Consider the following 22,318-nt stretch of genomic DNA (forward strand, 5'->3'; position numbering starts at 1 on the left):
GTTGATATATAAAGGCGAAGAATTCTATCAACGTTAACCTTGTCTTGTCTTGTAGTCTCATTTTCGACTAAACGGATGAACCCCTCTCCCACATTTCCCCTTAATGGAAACTACGCAATTAATTAGTTACCATCGTTTTCAAATTTCTTTTAATTCTTAGTTCCTTCTTTTACAATGGATTTTCACATATCTTCCTGGTTCCTAAAGTTTTATCCCTGCTTGGGTTTATTCCACTATCCTTCTCCATCAGTTCCTTTCGCTTACATTAAATTTGTCGACTTCCTGTTCCATATAATTTCTCGGATTCTTCAGATTCTTCGAATAATTAAACAATTCAAATCTCGTCGACTTGCTCGCTGGCGTATCCTTTCTCTGCTCCTTTGATCTTTCACTCCATACATTAATTCACTGAATGACTTATCGCATTTTGAGCCTTTAACTTATTTGACTTTTCAAATATTCCTCGTTCTCCCTCGACGTTTCCGATTTTTTCTCAGCTTCTATTCCAACATTTGTTATTTAGGCTTTGATTGTTTTTTCAACAAGTTCGGGTTTCTTGACTATCAATTATTTTTGTCTCTCTAGGTTCCATCGGATTCTATTGCTTTACTTTATTATCCGGCTTCTTCAGGCTCTTGGGGATTATTTGTCGAAGCAATAATGTAATAGATTTTGGAAGGAAATCCTCCGAACGATCGCCGCTTCTATACGATTTTGGGGATGCTCTGTTAATTACGAATAAATAGAGCTGCTCTTCAATCCCTCGGTTTACACGACCGATTCTTCGATGTCTTACCTTTTTCCCTTTCCTAAGCATCGCATCGTTTTCTTCGTTGAATTCCTCATTTCTTCCTCAGTTTCGTAGACTTAAAACGATTTTTTCTACTGTGCCGGTTTCTACGACATTTTCAGGATTTTTCTCGTTATTCGCCTTTTTTAGTTTCGTCACATAATCCGTTCCGTTTTTGCTATTTGTTCATATTCCACTGCAATGTTATTTGTCTTATAAATGTTAATATTGACGTCAGAAAATAATAGATATTATTCCTTACAAAAAATAACAGACTGCCAATGCAAATCTCCGACACTGTAACGCTTTTAAGATTTGGAGGCACGCCGTTAATTGAGACGAAAATTGGGAGGAATTCTCGAGTATCTCGCTTCCTTGGTGAGAAAATCCGAAGGGGTGTGAAGAGAATGAAAAACCGAGGAGTGGGGGCGTGACATGAGTGTCTGCATACGATGGGTCTGGAAAGAGGAGATCTAAGGAAGTTCAATGTAGAAGAATTCAAAGAGGGAGGTGCATGGAAAGTATTCGGAGCGGGAGAGGTGTTACTGAGAGAACCAAATTGTTAATAAATAATAATTTAGCCAGAAATTTTGTTCACAATTTAGATTTACTAACGTATGCGATCCATACGTTCGTATTTAATTGTAAGTTTTGATGGAGAAAGAAGTCAATTTTTCAATCGTTCATAAATGGACTTCTTGCGTTATTTGCTCTTCTAATCCGACATGAGAAACAGCATTACCAGAACGATTGCTATTGTTCTTTTCTCTCCAAAGCATAAACCTGCAAGTTTAACACTAGAATAATAAATATCCCCAACAAGTCCAGGTTGATGCTTACAACAGGATCGGTATTTCCAGTAAGTGTACTCCGATGCCAAACAGTAGAAACGCCTGTGGGAATGTGGTCCGTGTATGCTCGTATATTCCTTGGTGATAAACTTGTGCCGCAACTGCTGCAGCAATCGCTTGAACGATTGTGCTTAGGGAAACTGCTTTGGCCACATCATTGGCGGAAACAACCTTAGTTAGGAGAGAGCGAGTGGCAGGGTAGCCCGTTGGTTTTAAAATTGAGCATGCCTGACCTAAACAGAAAAGGTTGTAATTTAGATTTGCCATGAATAAATAACAATTACCCCCTTTGAGCTAGTAGCAAATCCACTCTTTTACCATCAATTCAATTTGACAAGGTTACCTTATACAACATGAGAACAAAATGTGAACATTTGCAAGATGAAGGTAATTTAATGTGAAGTTTCATTATATGGTGTAGTAGCTATTTGCATTAAATACATGTCTATTAAGTACAGTGGAAATGGTATACAATGATAACAGTAAATTAGACATTTACAATCGTGCTCTGAGACATTGATTATGTATTCACTTTTTCGCTCGTTTTCTTTCTATTTGAGTAATATACTAAATTTACCAATGTAAATGCCAACAGGCGACTGAACGATGACGAAAATGGCACTCGACAATATAGAATCCACATAAGCGATAATTATTATTGCAATATCGTGAAGTTTGAACACCTTTACAAATAATGGTACCGCAACCGACAGAGCTGAAAGCATAAAGATTAGTATCACAATACATTTTTGAAAGTGGGTGTCATCAACCTATAAATTTCAGCACTGTATTCCCAGTCGTAAAATAGCTGTACTCCACTACGGTCCATTGATAAGCTTGTTGTACAAATAAGAAGAACGCGCTTTGCTCACCTGGAAATTGCAAGATAAAGATCTATTTTGAAATTCTTCCATATCAACCTGAATATATCATTGCATGCAAAAAGCAAATCAGTAGTAACATTATAAAATTCGCATGGTCAACATTATTCTTCTTCCGCACCAAGAGCTTAAACGTATCCGTAACGTGCTCCAAATTGCAAACGTCTTGGATTAACTTCTTTTTGCTCTGTTGAGTTGTAACAGATTCCTTTACCACGCAAACACCATACACGAAGGCAGTGACAGACATACACAAACTTATACCAAATATCGTAAAGTAGCCCACTTTACGAAACAAAAGTCCACTTACTGCTTGGAATATTGGCGTCAAGATCGTTAGGGCGATCGGTATCGTAGTCAACCTAATGAGTCGCATTTTTGGTGTACTAATGTCGGCAATATATGCGTATCCAATAGTTGAGGTCATTCTTTCCGAACCAAACATCGAGGGGATCACTTTATCGGATATTACCTGAATTTCCAAAGGCCATTCGTACATGTACCAAACATTGATGGCACTCCCAATGAATCCTACTGCATCGCCGATTAACGGCATTAGTATGAAGGGCTTTCGAATTTTATGGCGATCGCTGTAGGCACCCACGAACATTATAATTATGACAGGAAGAACGCTTGACACTGGCACATCCCATGAACGCACTTGAGTTATGTAGGATTGAACAACGTTGTTTTCTTCTGTGAAGTTCTGTTCCCGATATGTTCCCGAGAGAATTGCTTCACAAATGGTATCGTTATATTTCGCATTCACCTTACACGCTTTTTCAAAATGCAAATTCGTAAGGGCGGGTCCGCTCATTATCCTGGCTAGAACAAGTAGACAAACCAAAGGCTCAATGGTAACTATTTTCTTAAGGTGCAAGAGTTTTTCTTTCACATCGATCATTCTCGCCTTGGCATTTCCAATTCGCTTTTTCGATTGTTCATGATTTTCTTCCGTTGCCATTCCATCGAAATCGATATACTAAAATAATGTTTTATAACGTATATTAAACTGTAACAATGAATGACGTAGAGGTAATAATTGCTTTTTTGTATTAGCAATATCAAGTGAACGTGTCGATGGATTTGCAATCTATTTAATTCAGCTAGCAACTTGACATTAAACCTATTATTTTTTTTCATTTATAGGTAGTAAACAAAGACGAATGAACCGTATATGTAATTATTATTTGTTTGGACAGATGTATCACGTAATACATTACAGGGATTTATTTTTATTAGTATGCTGAGCAATAGCAATTATTATACTTTTGGTTTCGTTGTGCTTGAGTGTCGGTCCGACCGACGCAAAAAGCAAAAGGATTTGGGATTATCTGAGATTTTTCGAGATATTTAATTGCCTACGCGGGAATGCGGTAACGGGTCGTCCGCCTCGGTTTAAGTGAGCCTTTATGCTTTACCTGATGTTAAACAATTGATTAAACTTTAACTTTTGTTGGCCACTGGATTATTAGGTAAGTTTGGAAGTTATGAACCCAAGAGTTTCCAGAAGGATGGGTATTTTTCGATTTTTTACATTCTGTAATTTTGGAATCGTCAAATTTTAAAACGTGCATTCCTAAAAACTGCTTAGAAATGCATTAGCTTTGCCCATGCGCCACCTATTATTAATGAACTGAGCTTATATTTAAATACATAGTTAATTTTGAATGGAACATATGCAACATTTTTTGAAAAGAGTTCAGTGGCATCCCAACCAGACATATTCATCTACACGGATGAATCGAAACAATGGAAGGAAGAGGCACTGAACGTCCATATCACCTAACCAGTAGGCAAACTTCCTACTGTATTCCGATCAGAATTGGTAGAACTAACGCCCAGTGCAAGAAAAGTTCTTATGTATAACATGTATATCATAAAGACTCTGTCCATCCTCCTATCGCGATCCAGAATGGTCGGACCAAACTACCGATTTAAAAAAATACTGGCAATACTGGTACATACGTTTTAAGCTAATTATGTTTCTGGTGAATCCAAATCTAAAGCTTCAGTGTAGAAAAACAAACATCTGAGTTGATCTTGACGATTAAAGAGTTTTTTTTAAGATTCAATTAGAATCAATGAAAGTTTTAAGGTAATAATCCTCAGTGGAGTGGGTCAGATTTTTGATTATTTTTTCTTTAATATGCTTGCGTTTATATATCTATTAATTTAAATAATGGATACTTTAATGTGCCCAATTCAATAATTATGTTGTCAATTTTAGTTGGCACACGTGTATCCCATTCCATAATCCGCAAAAATAAAGTTTGGAGTCGATCAAAATAATGACTACGGCCACGTGATCTTTAAAAGCTAAAAAATTAACATCAAATAACTAGTTGATTAGCGTTGTTTTTAGTTTTACTTTTCTGTGTTAGATTATTACACTTAAGTCATTCTCATGAGTGAATGCAAAAGTATGAGGTTACCACAGCATGCATTTTCAAATAGGTGAATTAAATATCATTACCTTTCTTTGACTGGTCCGAGTTAACAAGTCATTTTATTTTTCGCCAAAATAACTGAAAATTAAAATTTTAAAACTACGAAGTTGCCTGTCGTCAACTCATAACATATGTAACTGCATGACTGTGACAACACTATACTGTATTTTTGCGTTTAAAACGTATTTTTCTACACGTTTGATTCCCACGAACCCTTTTAACTGATTAAATCAACAATTGCATACCTAATTCATTTGAGAATAAACTTGAAATCAACAATTCGTAAGAAATGTTCCTTTCGGCCAGCAGGTAAAACACAGACTCATATACACAGAATCTGGACTTTTTGAGTTAAATCAGGGCACGGATTTGGACGCTGATCTTGTCTTGTTAGGTAAAGTACGAACGCAATACACGGCAAAATGCTTATTTATTATTAATGTAGTAGGTTAGTATTCCACCAATTATAGCTAGTGGGACAGAGCTCAAAGTTTAAACTTTAAACCAATTAATATTAATACTAGTAAATATACCGTACTTGAATTACGATTAAACAAGTCTTCTAGGAGTGATTGTCACCTGATATTTAACGTAACTCCAAAAGTAAAGATCTAACGGTGTTAGATCCGGAGATATCGCAGACCAAAGTAACCAACTCACCATCATCTGGAAATATTTGCCTGAGAAAATAAATAAAATAAATCGATTCGATCTGATTAAGGGAATTCCATCCAGAAAATTTTCTAACTCGGGTTGTAAGAAATTGAGGCACCTTTCAGGATATGGATGTCCTTGATACATGAAAGGTGCAGTACCTAATCACACTATTAAATATTCCACACCAAACATTTAAACTGCACTGGACTTAGATCTAATTTCTATAAATCTCTTTTCATTTTATGTAAATCAGGGTTGTCCAATTTCAAGTGGCCCAAGGGCCACTTTGAAAAAAAATACAACTTGGAGAGCCGCATTATAACATCTTTGTATGCAGCTTTATCAGTGATATAGTGCATACTTCGTATTTCAGGGAAATTTATACATTTTAGCGACCCGCTTTACGGGGTTGTTTTCATATTCGTTAATTAGTACTTGACAAAGCTCCTTTCCTCCTTTTACTCCCAACATAGATCGTCGTACTGGACTCGCGGGGACATTCACAAAGTATGTGGTGTGCCGTCTTATCGTCTATGTAACATCCTCTACATGATAGTAATTCTACCAAAACCATGAGGTGCATGTGCCTGTTTTGTTTATAGTGACCAGGGCCAGCGTCCTCTGAAGGCGATAGGCTAAGCGGGAGAGCCGGCTCTGAACCATAAAACACTTGTTTTGAGGGCAGCAGGGCTAACTCGTCGGTTTTCTTTCGTTCCAGGAACTCTTACGAGCTCAAGGGTGGTATTGATTGCTACTGGATCTAGTGCATGCTGACATTCGTAAACCACCCTAGAGGAGGAGAATTATACTTATCTTTGCACATGATTAAGAAATGCTATAGTTGTGGAGAGTCTGGTTCGAGATTACCAGAAAATCGCTCCATAACATTTACGCCACCCCTACCTGGGGGTTTGGGAGCATTAAATCACCGAAAATTTTACAAAAGTTGAAGGTTTAAAGCTTTATGATGCGAGAATGTCGGTTTTTTAAAAAATTGAAATTTTGTCAAGTTTTTATCACATGCACGTTAGTAAGGGAGGTATTGCATTGCACTAAAAACAGAACCCTCACATTTTTACGGAAATACACGTTTTGAATCACCATGAATCCAATTCAAACAAAATCTCGAAGATGTGGGTCTGTTTGCTGGTCTGTCTGTCGGTCTGTTAAAACACCATAAGGATCAGATTACGTGGAAATTCCACTAGTGATATTTTAAAACCGGAAATACCACTTCGTTCAAAGTTCGTTCCGTTTCGTTAAAATTTTTGATGACATACCTAATGGTAATCACAAACGTCATTGTGGTCACAAAGTACAGCAAAGAAACAGAGAGAACCTGTGGAAATTGTGCCGAAAACCTCCATGCGTTTGAGGACTAAAGTCAACGTGTGCTCAAACTGTAAACCACACGGAAACAAATCTACCATATAATGTTAAAAGCGAAGAATGTCCTATTTACAAGATTATCAGAAGAGCAAATGATGAAAGTCAAAATACTAAAACTAAAAAAAAGAAATGTGACAGGTTGTTTAATGGGAGCATAACTTCATCATTTAAAAAAGGAAATCATTAATACAAACTTACTCAAAATTCAAATCGCAAGTGGAAAACTTAAATCGATATTAGAAAACCAACCAAGGGCTTTTCAAGAATAGTAATAATCAAAACCATTTGAACTTTGCTTCATTTAACAAAATTATAATTCGACTGATCAGAGAGAAATAGTTTTTAGATGGATTTTCGAGGTAAAATTCTTTTGAAATGGGTTTTCTGCTCACAACTTTTAATGTCCTCCTTCAATCCCTAAAAAAACACTGTTTTCTATTACAAACCAACGCCGAATCTCTCATTTCTCTTACTCTGCTAATTAGACATTAGATAAGTTTAATGGATTTTGTTTATTGCTTAATTTAACAAAAAAACTTTTTTTAATTCCTTTTTAAGAGCTGTAATTATTGGTCATAAGCAGGAAATTTATACAAAACATTTAATTTAATGAACGCTGTCGTATAAATTACAAAGTGGTAATTTGCATATCCAAAGACACTCTCCGGTCAAATGCGTCAATTATCACTGGTGGATCTTTCGCGTCTTTTCTCCTTGGCTTCCTGACGTTGTGGTACATTAACCTTAATTCGCACGATGCTTGAATATAATAATCGCACCTGCATACTTACAAAACAATTAATATACCGATGGCGCCTAATGCAATTCCGACCAGGAAAAATGCATGGGGAAACGTAGCCTGAGTTAGTCCGTAAATTCCTTTGTTGTATAAAGCCGAAGCAAACGCTTCGCTGCAGGAGTCGACAATTGTGTAAAGCGCAAGCACCTTGCATATGTCGTAGTGATGTACGTACTTCGTTAATTGAGATCGAATGCCCACCAGGGTTAGAATTCGTAATATCGCAATGGAACAGCCTGTAGAAAACAAAACTAATTAATCTTGTAAAAGCATTTCAAAACCGCATTTTTTAGTTCAATTACGTTTACCATTTCAAACCTTACCCAGATATCGAACGCTCACGCGTTGTTAACTGATAATTGTTTAAAGCTATAAAACTCCATTTTATTGTTATACGAGGGTATTTAGTAGGTATTAGAGTAGTGTGTATTGCTGTAATACCACGCATAATTTCAGCTTGTCTAATTATTTTTATGTAAATCAGAAAGACTTGTTTATTTAAATTGATTGTAGGGATTTATTACATACAAATGCTAAATTATTGCTTTTAAGTAAATTGATAAGACATTGTAAAATGATCATCGTTTAGGTATGTTTGTGTAGAATTTTGTTATTTTTTGATCTGTAGTAGTAAATAAATAGCTTTAAATAAGAAAAATATTTCATAATATACCTATTGTTTGTGTCAATGTGTAGATTAAAAATTGTTAAAAATAAATACAATTAAATTTGTGGCCTTTTAAATCGATCATGATGATGATCGTGACAGTCTCATTTAATCTCGCTTAATGTTAGTCTTGAAGTTCTGCTTGACCTTTGTAGTATTTTGTATTTTTGTGTGGATCATACTGGGCGACCAGGTAGACATAGCAGTATATTATGTGATCCCTCGTCACTTTTTAACTGCGTTGGAACCTTAGGCGTCTTAGTGTCGTGGGATATGGCGTGATTGTCAAGGCTTGTAGAAGAATTTTAGTTTATGCCGCATTCTCCATTATCTAGGTTTTGCGCTGTGTGGTACTCCGCTGAGTAGACGGAAAAATAGTCGACAAAATGGTACAGGCCGGTCTATAACACATTACATAAGTAGCTGGTTTATTCAATGCCGTAGCCATTATTCAAAATGTCGGCATCGAACCTTTTATCGACACTTTTTTCCTGGGTGTTTGGTACTGTCACAGTTGATGATATTGCAGAAGGGGGGGACTGAAAGTAGTGGCAGTATAATTGATCAACCGAATGCAAAATTGAATAGGCAACGGCAAACATTTCAATCGAGGAGAAACTTCCAGTCCCAGACCCCAGAAAGGGGAAAGTTGCCCATTTTTGTGATTTTTGAAAAATCTTTGAAAATAACTGAGATATTACAGAAAAACTGAAAATTTCAAATTTCAAATGAGGTAGTGGACACAGACACACTGTATTTTTACATAAATTTACAAGAACAATTTCAAAATAAGTTGCTTTACATTCTTTTTTTGCCCTTAATTACTTTCAAACAGTCTTCATAAATTTCAAATGCGTTCTTTAGTCACAAACAGAGGCAACTTTATCTCCACTTAACTTGAACTTTATCTGTTACGGAGATCCCACATCCCCAGGTACTTGAACCGCACTGTACACACCAGTATGTGTGAAAGTAAAACTTATACATTGTCCAAAATGTAATTCTGTAGCAGATTATACAAAGTACTCAGTCATGAAAGTAGATTATACACTAGAAAATAAAAGCAATCTATGATTGCACCCCCTTCATAAAAAATGAACGGTTTTTGTAAAAACAAAAAAATTGTGCAAATCAAAACCCTATCGCTGTCATGTGACATTCAAATATAGTCCAAATTTAGCGCAAAATGAATATAAATCTATACGAATGCATCCCATTCCAAAGTATGAGTCGACTTCCGGTAAAACCCTGAGTCGAACAAAACTGTTAATTGAATAAAGTTTTCCATACAATAATCCCTTCAACTCGTTGTTGAACACCGTGTATTCAAATAACACTATTTGTTTCAAATTATATCTTCTTTCTAAATTTAAAAATATGTGTTTTCAATATCAACTGAAGGTCTCAAGATTCCTTACGTTACGGTTTGAATTCACTGGCCTACAGTAAACTGTAATTTTGCTGCAGCTTTCGGACCATAAGATTACAATCGGTGGCTGAAGAATGAATTTGTTTTCCATTTGGGACCTGGAATTCGGTTGATGGGGCCGGAATATTGGGTTCGAGATGTATCGAAATGTGGCCAATGGCAGCTGTTGACGGCAAAAATTCCAACACTTACGTACGATATCTTTCCCCAAACCAACGTAATCTGGTTACTCTGTCTCCAATTGCCTGTGCAGCACGGCAACACTCGCAGAGGGTATACCACCAGATGAAAGCTTGGTCATCACTTGGGGTTCGCGAGATCTTTTCCGATGACGGCGAAGGAACCCGCTCCTATCGATGTGTGTTGGGCTTTCCATTTTCAAGTGAGGTGTGGGGTGCAGAGGTAGATGCAAATATGGAACTGGGCCGTGGGCCATTTTGAAGTGTTGCGAACAAACTTCACATTTTGTGATTTATGTAATTGCCGAGAAGATTCAAGTGGTTCGAATCTCTATGGTTTTCGAATAAGAACAACCTAACGGCCATAAAAAATGAACTTTTTTTGATAAGGTAAAAAAATACGCGTTAATTAATTAAAATATATGTTCGAAATAAGAAGCTGTTGTTTAGAATTCATGGGATAATAAAGCAATTAGCAAACAGTCCGTCGCGATTTCTTTCTATAGTAGTGTACGATGTGTGTACTTTTATATTTAATTTTATATCAATTGTTTGCATTGAAACTTGAGTCAAAATTTCCTCTAAACGGTAGGATTCGGTGGAAATTTAGGCAATATTGCTTATAAAATCATTATTTTTGTTAGAAACATGCACTATGCAGGCTTTTAGTGGCTTTTGAAAACGTCTATTTTGCACCAAAAAATGAACCTTCTCCTTCAGCAGTTAGGTAAACGATATTCAATTGAATAGGTGCGATGGTATTACTCGTAGTACGAAGCCCTACAGAGTTGTTTTAAAAGCAAAAATCGTAAAATAGCAATAAGAGATTAGAGAAATAGAAAAGATTCTGTAAACAGTGGTGAAGCGAGTTTATCAGTGAAAGTGCATGTATAACAGAAGCGAAATACGATGGAGAAAGTGGACTTATAAGTAATATAATACACCTTAAATCTAGCACGTGTTAAGTGCGTAGAGCACTCACCTATATAGAGTCCTAATGGAGTACGAACAGTTACATAAATAGTATTAACTATTATCCTATTCAAAAACGCAGCCGCAATTATTAACAAATCATGCAATTTAAATACCTCTGTGAATAGTGGTACCGCGCAGACCAGTCCTAAAAGGAACACCATATAATTGGCTAAGTATCGTGACAGTTACTCACCTAAAGTGTTAATACCTGTTGTTATGGTAAAAAAGTATGTATAAGTCTTAATTGTCCAGCTGTAGGCAGTGGCAGTGAACAGAAACATAACACTTAACTCACCTGTAACGATTTCTTTGATTATCGAATTACTTCAACAGCATAATTACCATAGCTGATAGTACTGGCCAAAGCTAAAACGATTAGTATCATAATAATTTTAACACTCTGACTTTTGTGATATTTGGAGAACAATTTCAGTGTTTCCAAAAAGTCTTTGGGTGTAATCGGCGTAATGGCAGGTTCGTCACTTTTTTTACACTTTACGCTCGATTCTTTTACGAAAAAGATCGCATATACTAATCCAAGCATCGTTACTGCGAAACATATTGATAGTACTATCAGATATCCCAGTTTGGATAAAAAGCTTCCTGTGAACAGATTGCCAATGCCGTAGCATATGTTGTAGATCCCTTGTATAATCGCTATCCTAAGAGTGCGTCTCCCTTCGGTCGTTATGTCAGTTATATAGGCAAATATAATGGTAAGGAAGAATTTCTCTCCCCCAAAAAGCGACAGTACCACTTCTTGCGCAACACCCAGCGCCTCCAGCGGACAGTAGTTCATGTACGCGACGCACACTATGCACCCACTCAATTCGACCAATTGTCCAGTTACGGAAAAAATCAGGAATCGTTTCCGAATTTTGTAATGATCGCTAATGGTCCCGAGAACTAACACAACGAACATTGTTATTACACTTGATGCGGATATTTGCCATGAGTGCATATCAGTTATGTGAAGTTGGATTTCGTTATTCTCCTTTGTAAAGTTTTGTTCTTCGAAAGTTCCATTTGTTATTGTATTGCACACTGTTCCATTGTAATTCGCCTTGACGTAACATGCTTTGTCGAGTTCCAAATTTTTTAATGTTGGATCACACATCGCACGAGCAGCCACATAGCATATCAGCAAGGGTTCTATAGTTATCGCATTTAACACCAGTTTGATTTTCATCTGCAAACAAAAATATAACAGTAAATATACTAACAAATTCAGTTTACGTACAACTGATTTTTGGCTAACCGTCATAGTTTGGCGTAACTTTTCTGTCAATAGGTAATGACTTTAACCATATTGCACCCATCGTGCACGTTTACGTATCTAAAAATGTACTTAAACTTTATGGCGTCGCTTATAACAAATGATAAATTCGCTATTTAATATAATACAATGGCTTCTGGCATTGTTGATGACGTTTATCATTTATTATAGGTAAATTCTCCAGCCTTGACGGTCAGATTTTCCACATAATGAGTATGTTATGATTTGATTTTGTGTATGTTATGCATTTATAAACACGATTCCTTAATGTACACTAATTATGCTGCACGTGGTTCACGGGACAGTTATACGAATCGTGTCTCTGGTACAAAACCAATATTTCATAGTTTCCATGAACAGCTACGTATAATTATTGTCATTCAAAAAAGAAATATTGTTTTCTCGAAAACGTCATGAAACCTTTATCTTCATGCCTACTTTTACATCAGAATCTTTGCGATGTCATTCAAACAACCGGTCAGTAAAATCTGACTCGAAAATTAAAATACTCGGCCTCGTACTTCAATGTTTCTTCGACCGTAATGTGTCATTTTCCTGACTTTTATGTAAATAACTATTAGGTACTTGCAGCTTACAAAACGCTATTTATTGTAACTATTATATTTTGAAAAAAAGGTACTACAATGACGCAGTAACATATTTGCGGTTGTAAACATACAATTATGTTTTTACATAAACGGAAACAAGAAATACATTTTGGGGGTTTACTGTCAGTGGGTATCACTGCAGTAAACCACCAAAATATTTTTAAGTAACATGCTATTTCTGCATCTCGTCTTGAACTTACAGCTTTTACAAGAATAGGCATTGATTTAAAGAAAAAAACAGATTGTGCCCGATTATGTTACTCTTATTGAAGTTTAGTGACACCAATCATGAAAATGCCGACAGCACACTTCAATAATACGTACAAGTTTCTTTGTACGCAAATTAAAAACATTGTGCTAATTTTGGTGCATTACCCTAGATGGGAAAAATGGCTATTGTGTATCCGTCCGTTTTTCAAAGTAGTTGCTACTGGGATAGTGAAATGTACTGCATTTTTTAAATTTTTTGAAGTATTGGTTGTACTTCGTAAACATTTTTATGAGAGGTAGTTGTAGGACATTTTCGGGAGAGAGGGGGAAGGTTAAGATCTAAAAAAAGAGTAAATTGAATGCTGCAGTAGAACCATTGAACCTCTAAGGTTTAGATCCAGTCAATATCTTGCAGTAGTTTTGAGCAAGCCCCTTGTCTCCATTTTTAATAAATTTTATATGCTTCGTGAGCAAAGGGAGGGGTTCCTCTTATTTGGCTACAAAAAGGTACGGGATATTGTATCACAAACCCAGCACAATTTTTGGGGTTTATAGTTTAACAAATTGATATGCCTCTGCTTCTCAAGTTTGAGGATTATGTTTTATTCCTGCAAAAAAACTAACATAGGTATATAGCATCATTTACAATTTAGGAATTTAATTACGCCCCCAAATCACAGAACAATTCAGTTATACACAGTCCACAATATAGTGCTAAAATTAAAAGGTACAAAATACAAAATAGGTATGTGGTAGATCCTAATAAACCGGCACTTCGAACACCTAAAATACATCTCTTCCTTTCCTTATATATAAGGGTGAACAACAACAAACAATTTATTTTTTTAATAAAAATGGTAGCTAACATTTTATATTCTGTGACAATGATTAATAATATAACATATACCGATTAGAAATAAATTTTTAAGTTTTCAAAAATTAATAACAATTGTACATTTAGCGTATTACTTATTTATATTTATGCACTATCCATGAATAATTTCTTTTGCGCGGCAAGATGACTTCCCTTTTTTGTCCTGAATTCAGTTGTAAAAATAAAAATTTGTTGATGTCGATGTTGGTCCTCTATTTTTTAAGGGGTAAATAATCAAGGAGATATCAGTTCATATTGAAAAGAGAAGTAGTAGTAAAAGATTTGCCGCTTTCTGTCGCTATACATAATATTGGAAATTAAAAAAATTTCCCTAAGTTGATGTGAAGTTTGCGGGACTCCACCAAAAGGTATTCTCAAACGGAAAAAATAAATAGTCGAAATTTTTTAAAATATATCCACCACTTATCGTATTACCGGGAAAACCAAAAATTTCGCCCATGTTTTGATACAAATATTTATTTTCGTGATGTCTCGCTAACTTGACTTGACATGAGCAAAACAATGACACTTTTTTTTAAATAAAGTTGTCAGTGTTGCCCATTAGTTATCGTATCCCGCTTAGGAATGTATAGCTAAAAAGGGACAATGGAACATTTTTTGTGATAGTTAAAATGGAAAAGTGCAATCGAATTTCTTTAAAAAGGTAGGCTGAGAATGTGAAAACCGTTTTCTCATATTCTCAAGGATAAAAAAGGACATCAAATTTAGAAAACTACGTAGACTGTATTTATATCGGTATTGTTTCTGTTATATAATATATCACGACGTTTCCTATGTGTATGACCCGCTAAGTGAAAAAATGCCTGTGTGTCATTTGTTATCTATTAGGCTTTATGGAAAGCAAAGGACACCTGTACCTTTTGCTTTCGGTCGCATTTCTCGGAAGAGATCATTTTTACGAAGACTTACTGATACTGATAATTTTAGATGGGAAATATACACATCAAACATGTAATTTATTCATATTTGATTTAATCTAATTAAACATAGTGGTACGTTTCTGGTGGTTTGAAGGAATTGTGTTCATATGCAGCGCTACTTGTATATAATTTGTGATAGTAGTATTGTACGTTCAAGCCGTCAAAGGGAAGTATTATTACAGTATCATTAGGGTTAATAAAAATAATCAAATTTCTTTTGTTTTGGTATTGATATCTTGATAACGTCCACCACTTGAACGAGGAATAAGTGGTGGCTGTATTAACAAATGTATTAAAACTGCAGTTTTTCGTTTTTCCTCCCCAATTTATTTGTGAAAATCGAAATTGATCTTCTTTTATTTTTTTTATATTCCTGATATTTATTATTTATTTATTTACTTATTTATTTATTTATCTATTTAATCCTTTCAATTACTGGTATAGTCGTATTCCGTCTAGCCTATAGCTTAGCTGAAACTTGATACTTCCTAAACAAATTTTTTGAAGCATCCTGATAATATAATGAAAAAGGTTTTATACTCGTAAATAAAAAATTATTTCCAAAGTAGATATAGGTAATCATATCCATTTAGTGCACTTTTCTCCTTGGGAATATGGGACATGATTTATAAGTATGATTAGTACTTATTCAATGATTACGCTTAATTAAAAAATTAAACGCAAAAATCAGGCGCAAGAACTCGAGTCCGATATAGCCCGGTTAAGAAAAATTGCGTATCCTACGGCTCCGGAAAGCTTTATAGAGCAGCCGGCGATACAGACGTTTGTCGATGGTGTTCGCGATGTGGAAACGCAACAAGACAAAGATTTGTTCTTTGAAGAGCTGCCAACAGAATTTCTTGAAGATACAAATGTGAAAAATTAGTAGATTACATACCGAGCTGGGAAATGGTTCATTACTTACGCCGAGGGCTTAATTGCCGAACTGAACTTCGGGCTCTTGTTATATAATAATTATTTATACGTGAATAATTAAGGAAATCAAAATGTAGAATGTTTTGAAACAAATTGCTTAAAATGTTAAAGATGTCAAAGGTTGTCACTCCTATACGGTGGTAAGTGCTTTCGGAAAATAACCATATACGTCAATAGACAGCCAATATGAATTACAAATATATGGAAATTAAGAAACAAAGTAATTAAGATTACTGAAGTTAATTGCTTAATTAAGTTGCAAACATCTTTACAGACAGTACTCTTAAAATAAGGCACATTGAAGCGGTTGCCATAATGGTTACAATAGTGTTTTTGTTATTGAGTGATACCTCGATTAACAATATTAAATAATATCAGTAAATTTAATTTGAACGAAGGAAACCGTATGAGTATATGAGAGGGACGTCTTACCCCAACTGAACTTGATCACTCCATAATATTTTTTACAAACTTAGTATTAGCAGTTAACAAATGAGGTTGGTCCCCAAAATGGCATTTTTTAAAAATTGTTCTCTAAAAAACGATGTCCAGAAGGATGTCACGTCTTTGGATAGGAAATTCCTCCCCAAGGTGGTGCGAAGAATTAGCGAAAACGCCGAATAATTTTAAAAATTCGAAAAAAATTCGACTGTAACTCTCGACCTGACAATGAAAGCGATCACGATTTTATGAAATTTCCTGTGCATGTTTTTTAGGGATTTAAGAGAATACTTAATCCCTGCTGCTCAAACATCTGTGTATGCTTTTTTTCCCAATTTAATGTACGCACTTTGTCATGCTGTCGTGTCATGCACCAAAGAACACCTTTCTTAAAGATCCATAGACATCACTTTAACACGTCACTGATAAGAGAGTGAATTATATATGGCATCTTGCACTTTAGGTTAGTAGGTAATGGCAGCATCCCATGCCAAACTTTTTTTAAGGGATTTCAGAAATGTATTTAAATTTCGTATGGTTGTGCTAAACTGGATGAGAGGCATCAGCATATTATTCTTCTAATTTGGCCCCCCTCTTAAAATGTGGCTTGTGACCTACCTGAGTCAAGAACCATTTAAGAGTAATGGTAGTTTCACTTTTAGTTTGACAAATTAATATGGAGGAACCCCATAACCAGAGGCGTTAAAAACACACTCAACCAGGACATTATTCACTTAAAATATAAAATTTGCACCTCACAATGTACTCTCATCTCATGACGAGATTAATTTATGTTAGGTAAATTAGTAAATAAATTAGGAAAACAATTTCCGTGAACGCCATTAGGTATAATTAAGCCTCTCGCTAGGTATACATTTATATTATTTTCTATTCTCACATCATCGTTAGTTATGAATCGTCTGAATAATCTCGCAAGGGCCGGAACCAGAAATCCAGCTACCAGAGTATCATTTTTGGACGCGTGTAATTGACTTGTTTTCTTGGATGGTATAAAAAGTATCACGTGAATCGTAAAAAAATAGTTCATCGAAATAAAATTCCATAATTCATTTAGAGGACAAATTGTGAGAAAACACCGTTTTTTTCATCATCTCTACGTACAATTGCTTTTTTCTATTGTTAAATTGTACGGTTAAAAAATGTTTAAGAAAAGTCAATGATACTATATAGAATTATAGAAGGAATATCCCTCCGATTTTCCCTCTTAAGCCTCGAGTAACTAAACTTGGTGAGCTCAAACTAGGAATACAATTATTTTTGACTGAGACTGGGTGCACTATAATTTTGACGGACCAACGCCCCCCACGCATAGCAAAGTTTCCCAATAACGAATTTGATGCACTTTGGGAAGAAGGAAATGGTTGTCTTTGATTAACGGACTCTTACCGCATGCAGTGCACTTCTGCAGTGGAAATATTCTTTTCCCGTTTCCACACAGGGTTGGAGTATAGACTTGAAAACATACAAAAGAAAAGGTCAAATACGATGTTATCTCAAACGTTCACCTAACGCATCCTGTTACACCAGCCAGATCTCCAGAGCAATATAACATAACATGTATTACTTACTGTACAAAAAATATCTGTTTAGTGCTACAATTAAGTAAAACAATCATTTTTGATGATTACAAATAGAAAATTTCTTTTGAAACTTAGGTAGTATTACTATATGTGAAGTAACTTCAATTATTAGCTTGCAGGAGCTTGCAGGTGGTATATTGTGTACCAACCACAGCAAAGGAGTAATATTCCACCAACGATAAAGAAGTATAAGTTATCATCTGCAATAATAAAAAGTTACTTACATGGTCGAATTTAATGTACCTTTACAATGAGTTAACCGATTTGCTACACATTTCCTTTTTTCATGCCTGCGCTTCTGTAATCTCTCTTTTTCCTTTGCCATACGACGCTGTTCCCGCCGGGATCTGGACATTTTTACTGCAGATTGTGACTTGACTTTTACAATAAACAATTAAGTAACGTCAAAATCAAACAAACGCTCAATTATTTTTGAACTCAAAATCAATACTGTATGAGGGTGATATTTTGTTATAACTTATAAGACTAGAATGATACCACGATACACTTTCTAGGATACTTGGCTTCCTCCTTTTTCCTTTTTCTGTCACCTTGGCTAACATTGCCATTTTCAATTACTTTTTCACTTAGGTTTCTCGGCTGTTTTAACTTCTTCACTTTTTCTCTCATCGTGACATTATTACTCCTCAGTTGGGATTGTTGTCCTCGACACTTTAGGTTAATTCGGTTTCATAACATTTTGTCTCCGTAGGTTCCATGAGATGTTTTAATTTATTCGAAGCCCTTAACTCAAAATTCTATCCTAATCCTGCATTTCTTTCTGTATATTTATCACTACTTTGTTTCTTGAGGTGTTTATCGCATCCTTGCTTCTTCGATTATTGTGTTTGTCGAATCTTCCTCGTTTCTGAAATTTGGAGACAACGCCCGGTTAATTATGAATGAAGGGAAAACTGCTCACAGCTCCCCCGATTTTCGCGGTTCCAGCGGATTCTTCATACTTTTCCTTCTATTGCGCCGCCTGCTCCAACGTCTTCGGTTTCTCCATCTCTGTTTACCTGTTTTGTCTCCCTGGATCTTCATCTAACCTTTCATATTTTCTTGTTATCTTTCCACGTCTGTTTCGCATTCTTCCAAAGCTACGCATATTTTCTTGTAGATTCATTCGACTTCCTCCTCTTCTTTAGTTGTTTAGGCTTTTTTATTTCCTTCACTTTGCAAAACTATTCCGTATTTCTGATCTCCTTGTGGAGTTTCCAAGATTTTTTTGCCTGAATAAAATTTTTTTGTTTTTTATACTCATGTTGTGGTTGTTGTTTGTTATTATTGTCGCCAAGAAATAAGCAATGAGGTAATTTATAACAAATAACAGACTTTCGAAGCAAATCTCCCAAACTAGTCACGCACTACGCTATGTAGGCAATACATTGTAAATGGAAAAGGATGGGGAGGATAGTTCGCGATTTCCTCAGTTTCCTTGACAGTTTCTACGCTAAATTGTCAAATTATGTGGGCCGAACATCTGGAACAACCCTTAGTTATTTTTATACTGCTCGACTTTTTTTAATTCTTTCGACTGTTTGGGCTTCCCACGACTGGTTTGACTTCATCCTCTTTGCTTGCAGTGGGTTCTTCAAGTTCCTGGACTTTTTCATATTTCTCAGCCTCATCAATTGCTTCAGCTATTTCGTTTTTTGTCGACTTTAGACCAAAGTTCTCGACTCCCACGGCTTTCCCAAGGCTATAGGCATTTTTGGTTCATTGTGTTCTCGAATCCCCTCGTGTTCATAAGCAACTTGGCTTCCACAATTCCTTCTTCTTTATCGCATTCTTCCTATACTTCGATCTGTGTCATATATTCCATACCCACAGCTCTCAGGGCCTTCACCTCCATCTCCGTAATAAACTTTTCTTAATTTCCATCGGATAGTTTGCACGTTCTGTGTACTTTGCACATGAAACGGTTTGCTTTCTTCAATTTAATCACTTTCTGAGGTGGGAGACACTGCTCTGTTAATTGAGAACACGAGCCGCTCATTTTCATTTCCAGTTCAACTTTATATTTTTCCATCTACTTTAACTCCTTTGATTTTTAGGGATTCATTGCCTTCCTCGCTTTTTAATACTCAATCGGCTATGGCGTCATCCTCAATTTCTATTTGTTTAGTACCTTCAATTTCTTTGGTTTCTTGGGTGTCCTTGCCTATTCGATTTGTTCTTTTTGTAAATTTGTAACTTTTTCGGCTGCTTCTACTGTTTCTGCAACTTCGACTTTCCTCACAAAACAGCTGCATGGTGATTATTAAAAATCTTTTCTTCCAAAATAAAAGTATCGTAATTCAAAGTAAATCAGCAGACATGGCACCACCGCATGTTGGGATTTGAACCACCAACAGTTGATTTGTTTATTTTTTATACATAACCTTTAAAAATGAGTATTTTACATTGCACAAATAATGGTTGGTTTATATCTCATTGTGAGCTTATAAACAATTTCTATATTAACGTTGATAAGGGCGAGAGCCACAAGACCTTCAAGCTAAACCCGAACCTTTTCAAAATAGTTTCTCCATTTCAAGATCTGACCAAAAAATCGACCAGAAAGCGTAAAAACGAATCGCACTCCTTAGATCACCATAATTTACATCAATGTATAGTAATTACCACCGCAATTAGCTTCAACAGTAAACCTAATTACACCAATTATTGCAGGAACACGTCCAGAAATCCTACCAGCAGTTTGTTGTTGAATTATCAAGATTCCTTCTTCCGAAAGTAAAGGAATTCTCCAAATCTGCTAATATTGAAGCTCTTGAAACGTCTGCGACAGTTTACGCAGAATCTGGAAGGCCGAACATTGCAAATATTACAGGCGGAAATTACGACCAGGCCAAGCTTGTCGAAATAAATGATTCTTGTTTTTTGTTTCCTAACAATTGCAGGTTTTTTTGTAAAGATGTGGCGGAAATCAACGATCATTTAATTGATGAGCAATTCGACTTGATTGTGTTGGACCCGCCTTGGTGGAACAAGTATGTGCGTCGTAAGAAGGCGAAAACTAATGATGGATATCAAATGATGTTTAATGACAACATTAAAGAGTTGCCCGTGGAGAGATTGTTAGGAGAAAGTGGGACCGTTGTTGTTTGGTGTACAAATTCAAACCAGCACTTAGAGGCGGTACAAAACGAATTTTTTCCCAAGTGGAAGGTTAAATTTGTTGCACGTCTGTTTTGGTTAAAGGTACCTATCTCTGTTTTTGTGGAAAAGTTCATTGGGTTTCCTATTTCAGGTCACACAAACTGGGGAAACGGTGTGCAAATTTTCAGAACCGCCTGGCAAGCAACCATTCGAGCAAATAATCATCGGTTCCAGAGATGAAGGACCAGATTGGCAATTTTTCAATGATAAATTGATTGTTAGTATTCCTAGTGCATTACATTCCCATAAACCCCCGCTTATTGGTAGGTACTTATTCCAAAACATCCGTGCAATTAAAAATAATCTGTGTTTTAGAGATTTTGAAGACACATTTGCCAGAAGATCCGAAATGTCTAGAAATATTTGCCAGGTATTTACTTCCAAATTGGACCAGTTGGGGACTTGAAGCGATACGTTTTCAACATTTATCTGTTTATGAAAAATTCTAACTAATAAATAGCAAATAAAATTACATTTTTTTTCTTTCATAATTCAAACCTGTGTAATGATATGAAATGAAATCGTAATTTACGGTAGTGCAAAATTTTTAAAGGGTATAGAGTATGATGTGTTGCCTACCTCACTTAACTTTTGACTTTGGTCGCAGATAACAAGTATACATTCATATGAAGCTTGTTACTAATAAAAACAATTTTTGCATTAAACTGCAAAGTAGTACTTTAACTCCTGAGGGGTTCAAAAGACCTGAAGAAAATGTAAACCGCCAAACTTTATAAAAGAATTCAATCTTATGTTTCCGAGGCTTTATTGCTTTTTAACATCCGAAAATAGTTCTGCAGAATAATAACTTGACAAGAGCTAGATCCCAAATTTGTGGAGTGCCTCAGGGGTCTATTCTAGGGCCGTTGTTTAATTTATATACCCAAATTTGCATACTTCGATTCAGAACTGTCTCATTTTAGCATTGCAAATGCTTATGTTGTGTATGGGTATGAAGTTACCAGTTTCATCAAGCACAAAAGAAGACAGATGGTGTCGCGTCAAGTGTTGATTGTACCGTACTCCGCCGCAATCGGTAGATTATAAAGAAAAGTCGCGGATACTTGTCGATACCGAACTTACTTAATAGTGCGCAATTGTTTTGTTAATTCCAATCTATAATTGTCTCCTTTAATAGGATTACAAGCATATTATGTTATGAGGCTTATTATTCAAAAAGTCTACGTTCCCGGGTGAATAAG

General features: G+C 35.7%; 3 protein-coding genes and 1 long non-coding RNA gene across 5 annotated transcripts; 1 reads left to right on the top strand and 3 right to left on the bottom strand.

Annotated features, from left to right (window-relative positions):
* Nucleotides 1–1,349: 1,349 nt before the first annotated feature.
* On the bottom strand, nt 1,350–5,117 carry LOC116181301. 2 transcript variants are annotated; one of them, XM_031501622.1, is made up of 6 exons: nt 4,999–5,117; nt 2,562–3,504; nt 2,412–2,513; nt 2,219–2,356; nt 1,631–1,874; nt 1,350–1,573 (listed from the first exon to the last, which is right to left on the bottom strand). In XM_031501622.1, the coding sequence occupies exons 2-6, from the start codon at nt 3,484–3,486 to the stop codon at nt 1,474–1,476; spliced, it is 1,509 nt and encodes a 502-aa protein (XP_031357482.1). In that variant the 5' UTR covers nt 3,487–3,504; nt 4,999–5,117; the 3' UTR covers nt 1,350–1,473. The 2 variants fall into 2 exon arrangements, with proteins under 2 accessions (XP_031357482.1, XP_031357489.1); XM_031501629.1 differs by lacking the exon at nt 4,999–5,117 and having other exon boundaries at nt 2,562–3,599.
* A 2,394-nt stretch (nt 5,118–7,511) lies between these two features.
* On the bottom strand, nt 7,512–12,774 carry LOC116181319 (solute carrier family 46 member 3-like). The gene is made up of 6 exons (XM_031501639.1): nt 12,308–12,774; nt 11,410–12,256; nt 11,261–11,362; nt 11,075–11,212; nt 7,810–8,053; nt 7,512–7,761 (listed from the first exon to the last, which is right to left on the bottom strand). Exons 1-6 carry the CDS (start codon nt 12,329–12,331, stop codon nt 7,647–7,649), a joined length of 1,470 nt encoding a protein of 489 aa, XP_031357499.1. The 5' UTR covers nt 12,332–12,774; the 3' UTR covers nt 7,512–7,646.
* Nucleotides 8,476–10,976, bottom strand: LOC116181326. Its single transcript, XR_004147237.1, has 2 exons — nt 8,956–10,976; nt 8,476–8,885 (listed from the first exon to the last, which is right to left on the bottom strand). It is a non-coding gene; the product is annotated as an uncharacterized LOC116181326 (long non-coding RNA).
* A 7,546-nt stretch (nt 12,775–20,320) lies between the features above and the next one.
* LOC116158611 (N(6)-adenine-specific DNA methyltransferase METTL4-like) lies at nt 20,321–21,588 on the top strand. Its single transcript, XM_031471423.1, has 4 exons — nt 20,321–20,571; nt 20,628–21,158; nt 21,208–21,379; nt 21,432–21,588. The coding sequence occupies exons 1-4, from the start codon at nt 20,347–20,349 to the stop codon at nt 21,563–21,565; spliced, it is 1,062 nt and encodes a 353-aa protein (XP_031327283.1). The 5' UTR covers nt 20,321–20,346; the 3' UTR covers nt 21,566–21,588.
* Nucleotides 21,589–22,318: the final 730 nt, after the last annotated feature.

The sequence above is a fragment of the Photinus pyralis genome, unplaced genomic scaffold (assembly GCF_008802855.1).
Source record: "Photinus pyralis isolate 1611_PpyrPB1 unplaced genomic scaffold, Ppyr1.3 Ppyr1.4_LG1, whole genome shotgun sequence".
NCBI lineage: Eukaryota > Metazoa > Arthropoda > Insecta > Coleoptera > Lampyridae > Photinus > Photinus pyralis.

What these genes read in the sequence shown, in the direction of transcription:
- LOC116181319 (XM_031501639.1), bottom strand. Translation starts at nt 12,331, where the DNA reads ATGACGGTTAGCCAAAAATCAGTT. An exon ending in GGCCAGTACTATCAGCTATG is followed by an intron (nt 11,363 to 11,409) that starts GTAATTATGCTG and finishes AAATCGTTACAG; the next exon opens with GTGAGTTAAGTGTTATGTTT. An exon ending in ATCGGTATATTAATTGTTTT is followed by an intron (nt 7,762 to 7,809) that starts GTAAGTATGCAG and finishes GTGCGAATTAAG; the next exon opens with GTTAATGTACCACAACGTCA.
- LOC116181301 (XM_031501622.1), bottom strand. Translation starts at nt 3,486, where the DNA reads ATGGCAACGGAAGAAAATCATGAACAATCGAAAAAGCGAATTGGAAAT. An exon ending in GCATGCAATGATATATTCAG is followed by an intron (nt 2,514 to 2,561) that starts GTTGATATGGAA and finishes TGCAATTTCCAG; the next exon opens with GTGAGCAAAGCGCGTTCTTC. An exon ending in GCCTGTTGGCATTTACATTG is followed by an intron (nt 1,875 to 2,218) that starts GTAAATTTAGTA and finishes TTTTCTGTTTAG; the next exon opens with GTCAGGCATGCTCAATTTTA.
- LOC116158611 (XM_031471423.1), top strand. Translation starts at nt 20,347, where the DNA reads ATGAGTATTTTACATTGCACAAATAATGGTTGGTTTATATCTCATTGT. An exon ending in ATAATTTACATCAATGTATA is followed by an intron (nt 20,572 to 20,627) that starts GTAATTACCACC and finishes CAATTATTGCAG; the next exon opens with GAACACGTCCAGAAATCCTA. An exon ending in CCATAAACCCCCGCTTATTG is followed by an intron (nt 21,380 to 21,431) that starts GTAGGTACTTAT and finishes TCTGTGTTTTAG; the next exon opens with AGATTTTGAAGACACATTTG.